At 36.0% G+C, this 8,183-nt stretch overlaps 1 protein-coding gene across 1 annotated transcript in view; it reads right to left on the bottom strand.

The window, feature by feature from the left end:
* Positions 1–1,200: 1,200 nt before the first annotated feature.
* The window catches only part of adamts9 (ADAM metallopeptidase with thrombospondin type 1 motif, 9), a 31,692-nt gene continuing 24,709 nt past the window's right edge, over positions 1,201–8,183 (bottom strand). Inside the window, exons 24-28 of the mRNA XM_084396111.1 lie at positions 7,781–7,888; positions 7,525–7,692; positions 5,568–5,843; positions 4,171–4,332; positions 1,201–3,373 (exon numbers count right to left, since the gene is read on the bottom strand). Of these exons, the coding sequence (XP_084252237.1) occupies positions 3,185–3,373; positions 4,171–4,332; positions 5,568–5,843; positions 7,525–7,692; positions 7,781–7,888 (903 nt within the window). The 3' untranslated portion in view covers positions 1,201–3,184. The remainder of the gene's footprint in view (positions 3,374–4,170; positions 4,333–5,567; positions 5,844–7,524; positions 7,693–7,780; positions 7,889–8,183) is intronic.

Below are 8,183 nucleotides of genomic sequence, written 5' to 3'. Positions count from 1 at the left end.
AAGAAACTTCACATAAAATAATATAAAAATGCACATTTATCTTTAAAGCAAGAACACCATGTACCACTTTAATAATTCATCCAAAGCCTTAGATATTGATTCATAATAAATCATACACTTGCTCAGAATTTTACAGTGTCTCTGTGTGTGTGTTTATGTGTGAGAATATGTAACCATGAAAAGGGTTTCATTTTCTTTTAGAAATTCTATATACTACTGTCTATGCAAGTTACAAGTGTGATCAAAGATGAATACTTAGTTTTGTGTAGGCGCATGAAAAACTTGTCAGGCTGCATATGATATTAAACCTCAATAAACTTACTTGTAATCAACTGTATCACAATCTTGGTGCTAATTTCTCATCAGTAATCTGTTATTTTAAGTATTTTAGATTTACTTTTATTTTACAGTAATAATATGTGTAAATATTTAGGGGCCATATCAATCATTTAGTTTGTTTTTATATGGCAATGCATTTATTTCGGTCATGGTTAAGCTGCCATACTGTAGTTCAGAGTTTATGTACTTTGTAAAATGAATCCACCACTGATTTAATGAGTGCAAATTACCAACTTTTACACTCAAAATGATACAAAACAAGGGTCATTTACTTAAAAATTCCCTTCATCCAAAAACCAGCCATGATCTTAAAACGCTCAAGGTTGAACTCACTTCCCAGAGTGGATTGTTTAACCAAATTTCATAAAAATGACAATAGCAAAATAAAATACAAATTATTAACGTGTATTTTTGTCAAAAATAAACAACAAAACATACTCAAGAGAAATTTCCCAATTCCAATTTGAATGCAATCAAAACAGATAAGTGCGACTCTTGTTCATTGATCAGACTTTTTTGTGCTTTTTGGACCATGCAAAATTGCCTTGTTTTTCTTTTAAATTGTTGCCAAAAATGATCAGTCCAGGCCTGGCAAAATACTTGGCTACGTGCCTCACTACATTCCAACGTGAGAATTTCCAGGTTACAAACTGCACAGAGATATCCAGGCCTCAGAGGCCCCCGTGCTCCGTAAGGGCCTTCGCTCTTGCCACTCATTTTTCCCATAAGAATAAAACTCTTTCTGAGAAGTGTGTCCATTCTGATTAGATGAGCTGGGAAGGCCGGTAAAGACCCTCCCACAGATCAAAGGCCGTCCTTGAACGCCCCCCCCCCCCCCCCACACACACACACACACCCCCTTGGCCATTGTTATTTTGATGTATGCTCACTTGATTGACTGTGACCATATCACTACCATCAGGGCTGGCTAATATCCTGTGGAATAGCCAGCGGTAGGAGACTTCCTCTACAGGTACTGAGGTGAGTCAGCACCAAAAAAGACCCCCATCCAATGATCATTAAAACAGGTAATACAGACGTCCCATTCAGATGAGAAATGAAATAAAAGCAGCAGGATAACAAAAAAAAAAGTCGTACAGAATAAAGGTCTGACACCACGAAACAACAGATATTAACCTCAGTGATTTTGTACCTTATTTCATTCAGTAAATATTGAACATATATGCCCAATTGGCAGTTAAAATGTCAAACATTTTCAGAATAATACAAGACATTCAACATTCAAATTATTTCTCTTTTCTAATTCATAAATCAACTAGTAATATTCATCAATTACAATATTTTGCCTACTTTTCAAAACATCACCAATAATAAAAAATAGCATTTGTAAAATAAAACCTTGCAATTGTTTAATTTGACCATCATCAATAACAGGTTCAAACAAATAAGGACAAACATATGGCAGCAAAAATAAATACGAATACATACAATAATATACAGAAATGTTCATGCACACCTCAATACTGCCATTTGATTGAAACCACTTAATTTCAGTCTGCTGACATTAACAGACCATGTCATGAAAGGGAATTGCACCATAGACACAATAGCACCATGGCGTATTTGGGAAAAATTCTAATTTGTATTGATACGGTGCTGTGAAAAAGTAAATACACCCCATGAAAAATTTAGTTTTTAGGACATACAGGTATTGGACTGGCATTTCATCAATATTAATAGATAAAAGGCATGATAATAAAGCACACTTGGAATGCACATTTTATAATGATTTGTATAATTTCTTGTGAGGGGAAAAACTTTTTCACAACACTGTATGTTTCTTCAAATATATACTTATATCCATGCGAGATTATGGATGTTATAGCATTTGTTATTCATTTCCACAAATATAAAGTGGACGGAAGATGGATATGGGGCACTTCATTGAGAATGAGGTAGACACAAGTAACTGGCCAACAACCAGAATAAAAAAAAAAACTGGCCTTCCCTGGGTCTGAGGGAAATACAATTTTACACACTAGACTAGAACATGTTTTTTGTTGCTTTATACACAAAATTGAAATAATACTGATTTTGTAAATAACCCAGAAATTATGACAATATCAGAACAAATCAACATACATAAAATGAACAAAGCTACATTTGATTTCAGATTACGTCACAATTTTTTTTGTATTTACTTGTACTTCTGTAAATTATCTTAAATATACAAAAATATAGCAACTATAGACATATTTTCACATAAAGTCTCCCTTATACTGAAAAAGCACCATCATGAATTTAAAAAAGGTCAATGGCTAGCTGAGTTCATGTGAGGTATGGTTGGAAAAAGTCAGTTTTCATGAGAATTATGAAGAGCAACAGAAAGTGATTTCAAGGGTTTCAATGTAATAAAGTAAACTGCCTATGGCCAGATGTTTCAGATCTGCAGTGTAGCAATACAAGTGTTACTTCCCATGTTTTCTAAATACTTCAGTATATATACAACTGTATAGTGTTTTGAACACAAGCCACAAAAAGGCCTCACAATGATTTGTATTTATCAAAAATACAGCTGCATTGGAAAAAGAATATTAAATGGGGGGAGAAAAAGAAACAGTATTCAAACATAAACACATCGACCAAAGAGATGCTCACTTTTTCAGTCAAGAAAGAAAACTCAAAAACAAATTTTAACTGCATGTTTGGTAGGTCTATAAGTGCAACCGAAACTGGCTATAAGCAGCAAATGTTAAAACCAAATATTTGCTTACTCAAAGATCAAACCAATTGAGTTTCAGTTTGTTTTCTTCAAGTCTTGAGTGTACGGAAACTTCGGCATGTTGCGAGAATGATAACTTACGAAGGGAAAAAGTTAAAATAGTTATGAGCGTACCGAGCTCCATTGGTCTGTGCTCCAGTGAGGGTTAACAGAGCAGGACTGAGTATTGCACTGTTCTCGGTCGGGTGGTTTGTCAAGAATTTCACAGCTCAGATCGTTAAAGCGCTCCCCGTTGGGCCGCTGACAAGCGACCAACCGGGTCTTTATCCCTCCTCCGCAGGATTTTGAACACTAGAGAGGTAGAAACAGAGTATGGGTGAGAGTAAAAAAAAAAAGAGTGAAAGTCTTGTTTCATTAACATATACCATCTTTGTTAAGACAGCATTTTCAAAAGATGTCTTGGACCACATGTCCATAATGTCAGATTGTCACATTGTTCTGCTGAGTAGGGATGGTTATAAGACTTTGTTCAGATAGACAAAAATCTTTGAGATTTTAGCCTAATGTTTTTTGCAGTCTGAATAGCAAAGATATCCAATTAACCTATTGCAAGAAATTAATTTTACAAATCAGATTCAAAACCCATTTGTATGAAGTTGTAAATGTGATTAAAATGGAAATTGAATGTAATGTGATCAAAGCCTTAGTCTTACTATTTGCTAAGAGCTAATGGATTGCATGATTATATATATATAGATATATATATGCACAATACACAATAACTGTTTTATATTTTAATATATTTTGAAATGTAATTTATTCCTGTGATGGCAAAGCTGAATTTTAAGCAGCACCATTACTTATGTCTTCAGTGTCACATGATCATTCAGAAATCATTCTAATATGCTGATTTGGTGCTTAAGATACATTCCTAAAAATTATAAATGTGAAAATAACTGTGCTACTTAATATTTTTGTGGAAACCATGATACATTTTTCTTCACGATTCATTGTTGAATAGAAAGTTAAGCGCAGATCTTCAGTAACTAATGGTCTTTACTGTCACTTTTAATGTGTCCTTTCTCTTTGTAAAACAAAAAAGAGCCCAAACGTTTAAACAATAGTGAATGTATTTGTTCAATTCTCACCTCACCCCAGCTGCCATAGAACCACTGAGGGCAGGGGCCGGACTCACAGGAGCGTTGCTCTATGGGTTGTGTGCTTTCATCACAGCTGTTGGCAGGGTAGCCGTTCTCATCCTGACAAACCACCACACGCCTCTGGAATCCTCCGGCACAGGTACTTGAACACTGAGAGGTGTGAAAGAGAAACAGAAGCAACATAATGAGAGAAAGGCCACACACGCCTTCCAAACAATCAAAAACACTAGCAAGCTCATTCTCACTGGCCCAATTTCACATCCCATTAGCTTTGACGGAAAATCTACGTCAATGTACAAACACTGACCAGCACAGATTTCTTTGATGAGAAAGATTACAACTGGGAATCAAGAGGATTTTTATTTATTTATTTATTTATTTTGAAAAGGCTGGACCCATATTACATTTTGTATTAGAAATAGTTCAGCATATAAAATACACTTGACGGTCTGGCAAAATAAATGACGTAGCTAAGTTCTGAACTTGCTGTCTGAATTAAATGTAATAAGAGAGAAAGACTGAACGGCAATAAACAATAAATAAATGCTTCTTCATTTTGCAGATTGCAAACAGATTTGCAGATTTTGCTTATTATCAATGTTGAAAGGAGTTGTGAAACTGTGATACATTATTGATTCTTAGATGAATAACAAGAACATCTATTTCAAATCCTTTGTAACATTATACATTCTTTACTGTCACTTTTGATCAATTGAATGCGTCCTTGCTGAATAAAAGTTTTCATTTCTTTCGAACAACAAAAAAACGTACTGACCCCCAAAATTTTGAACAATATATATAGTGTACATGTAGCATAGGCCGAGAAAAAATGACTCATTTGTGCTTTTTGAGTTTTTTTTATTTATTTTTATGAATCTGTCATAAAGACCCATAGAGAAAGTAAAAGTTTAAATGTCTAACAACTTACTGTTACTGTGATATCTGGTAATGGATCGCAAGATTTAAAGTATCATAAATCATGAATGAAATCTAGCCAGAACAAAAATCATTCAATTCCTCAAGATTACTATCACTCGGAAGGATATAAATTATATATAGCTATAAAGGAAACCCTGTTTAAAAGATCTACAAATACCTACTTTAAGACACAGAGGAAGAGCTTCCCTAATAATGCACAATACTTAGCTTTTCTTAGAATTCTACAGACTATTTGAAGCACTGATATCATGAAGGAAACAGCATCATTTATCAGACAGAGGAAATGCTGCTGTCGGGTTCATGTACAACACCTTAGATGTCATTCAGTTCCTGGGTTGGCAAAAGGTCTCTAACAGGAATAGTCTCTGGATTATATCAAATATCAGAGACATACAGAGCAGGGAATGCAGAGATGTAATCATTCTAAGATGTTTAGAGGTACTTACCGCCCCCCATGGTCCAGTCCTCCATTGATGCGACTGGGGTCTGCCAGCTCTGTTACGGTCAGTTCGTCCGGTCGGAACATTCTTTTTCCGAGAATCGGGGTTAGGTGAAAAGCCCCCGTGGTCGCTGGAGCGAGACGGACACTGGGGCATGGCACACTCCTGCTCTGTTGCTGGTTGATCATCTGGGTCACACTCACTCAATTCCACAACTTGATCGCTGATGTTCATACACACTACTTGGCGTGTAGTTGTACCCTGACCACAGGATACGGAGCACTGTAAATACAGACAGATACATTTTTTAACGGAATATTGCAGTTTATTATAAATCTGTGCACTGTCATTCTTTTTTTAAATACATATGCTCTTGTAATTTTTAAATCAAAATAACTAACAACCTGTCACTCACATGAGATCCACTTTATGAGCAAGTACACTGTAAATCCTTTGAATGTGCACATATTGTAAAATGAAGTGCAACCAGAATAATAGTCCCTTTAGTTTAGTTTGTTGTACTTTTTCAGATACTACAACATGGATTATGTAACGCTGGTTTGTCCCAATTTTAAACCAATGGAAAGCAGGAGACCATTGACTAAAGCAATCCAGCTACTCCATAGTAATTCTTGTCTTCCTGTATAAATGTGAACATTATGCACACCGAACCCCATCTGCACACAAGATCCACACAAAATGAACTCTCATCAGTTTCCAATTACAACTGAGCTCTAAACACCAGATTGAGAGCAGAATGATCAAGGTCATTTGTCTATAATGTTAGGCTGCAGAACAGCTGTGAATGAAAATACAAATACTTGCAGTGTTGAAAGAATGCTGGCTAACTCAGTGGCATGTTAATATTGTACATATATATGCTAAATAAATACAGTGGGGTCCAAATGACTGAGAAAACAATGTAATTTTTAAGTATATTTAAGATTCTGCACTATTTTAGGTCACAATTCAAAGTAAATTTGTGAACTCTTTGTAAAATAAGTTTTCCTGCTTCTACTGAAACACAAGAACATTCTTAAATTATGCTGGATAACCTGATCATTTTTCACCTCAAATAGTTATGATAAATAAATAAAATAAAATTATTACATGGCTTGGTTGAATTCTAATGTAGTCTGTTATTTCTTGATAAGTATAACACACCGTTGCCATGCAAAGCAGAGCATTGCTATGGACGCAGGATTCTAACCGTAGAGACGGAACAGACTATTTTCTTTAGCGGAAGCAATACAATCGTTTTTAAATCAATATTTTGTGTCAAATTATCCGCTTCGCGTCGGAGTCTTGATCAACATGTTGGGGTTGTATTCACTATAACAACCGCCTCGCTCTACATTATCCCTTACTTAAATGTTAGGCTAAAAATAAATTAATTAAAATAGTTTGGTTAAAATTAAATTAAAGTTAAAAAACTAAAGTGATTAAATAAAAAGTAATAAAATATTTGAAAACAACCATTATTTTTGAAATTCTGTTTGGTGATGCTAAAGGTGCAGAACTGACAAACTTAATGGAATAGTTCACCCAAAAATGAAAACTGTACGTCATACATCGGGTCAGAGGTCACCCTTCCGCCGGAACTTGACTCTCTTGTGAACGAAAGTACGGCCATTGCCGGAAGTCAGTGATAATAATAGTATTATATAATATACAAATATATTTTTCTTACAAAAACCCATCGCTTTGCTTCAGAAGGCCTTTATTATCCTCTGGAGTTGTATAGATTACTTTTATGATGGATGGATCTGCTTTTTTGGGCTTAAAAATCTAAGTTACCATTCACTCCCATTATAAAGCTTAGAAGAGCTGAAAGAAGAAAGTCATATACACCTAGGATGGCTTGAGGATGAGTAAATTATAGGATAACTTTCATTTTTGGGTGAACTATTCCTTTAAGCTTTAATAGATTACAACGATAAAAAAACAGGAATATTTTATTTACCGCAGTCCATTCCAGAACCTTCCACTGCCCACACGCCACTATGGAGCACACCTCACTAGCAGGAGGTTTTGTAAGATGAGCGCAGGCTGAGTCCTCTGCTACTCCACCCTGCTGGTCACGGCAACTTACGTAACGCATCCGGGTGCCCTTTCCACAGGTGGCGCTGCACTATTATAAAGAACAACCATTTTACAATAACTAGACTAGCGTAAAAACTATTTAGTAATTCAAATACATCACATTTTCAGGGATCTACCTGTGTCCATGATCCAAAGCGCCACTGTGTTTTATGACCAGGATGTGACATCACTTTGGTCTCTGGGCCGACGGGATGAGTCACAGGGCACTGCGAGAGTTCACAGTCCTATGGAAGGGAGGAAGTGGAGAAGGACAACCAATTATCAGTAATGAAGATCCGTGACTCTAGGGGTGAGGCCAATGTGGTTGATTTATGCTTGACTGGCTGGAATCACTTGTTCTGGCCTGGGTCACTGCGCCTTACGATAAGTAGAGGATTTTAAACCAGGGGGCCTCCCGCTTTCTCATTCTGTCTGTCGGATCCCTCCTTTCGGTTCCTGACTCTCTCATACTCCCGCCTACCTACACTTATTGCCCCTCTGATTCTGCCTTCGCCAATCATTTTACATGTCTTTCTGGAA

Source organism: Rutilus rutilus, assembly GCF_951802725.1.
Source record: "Rutilus rutilus genome assembly, chromosome: 22".
NCBI classification, from domain to species: Eukaryota; Metazoa; Chordata; class Actinopteri; order Cypriniformes; family Leuciscidae; genus Rutilus; species Rutilus rutilus.
Note: the sequence above shows the minus strand (reverse complement) of the source record. Positions and strands in the feature narration are given on the sequence as shown.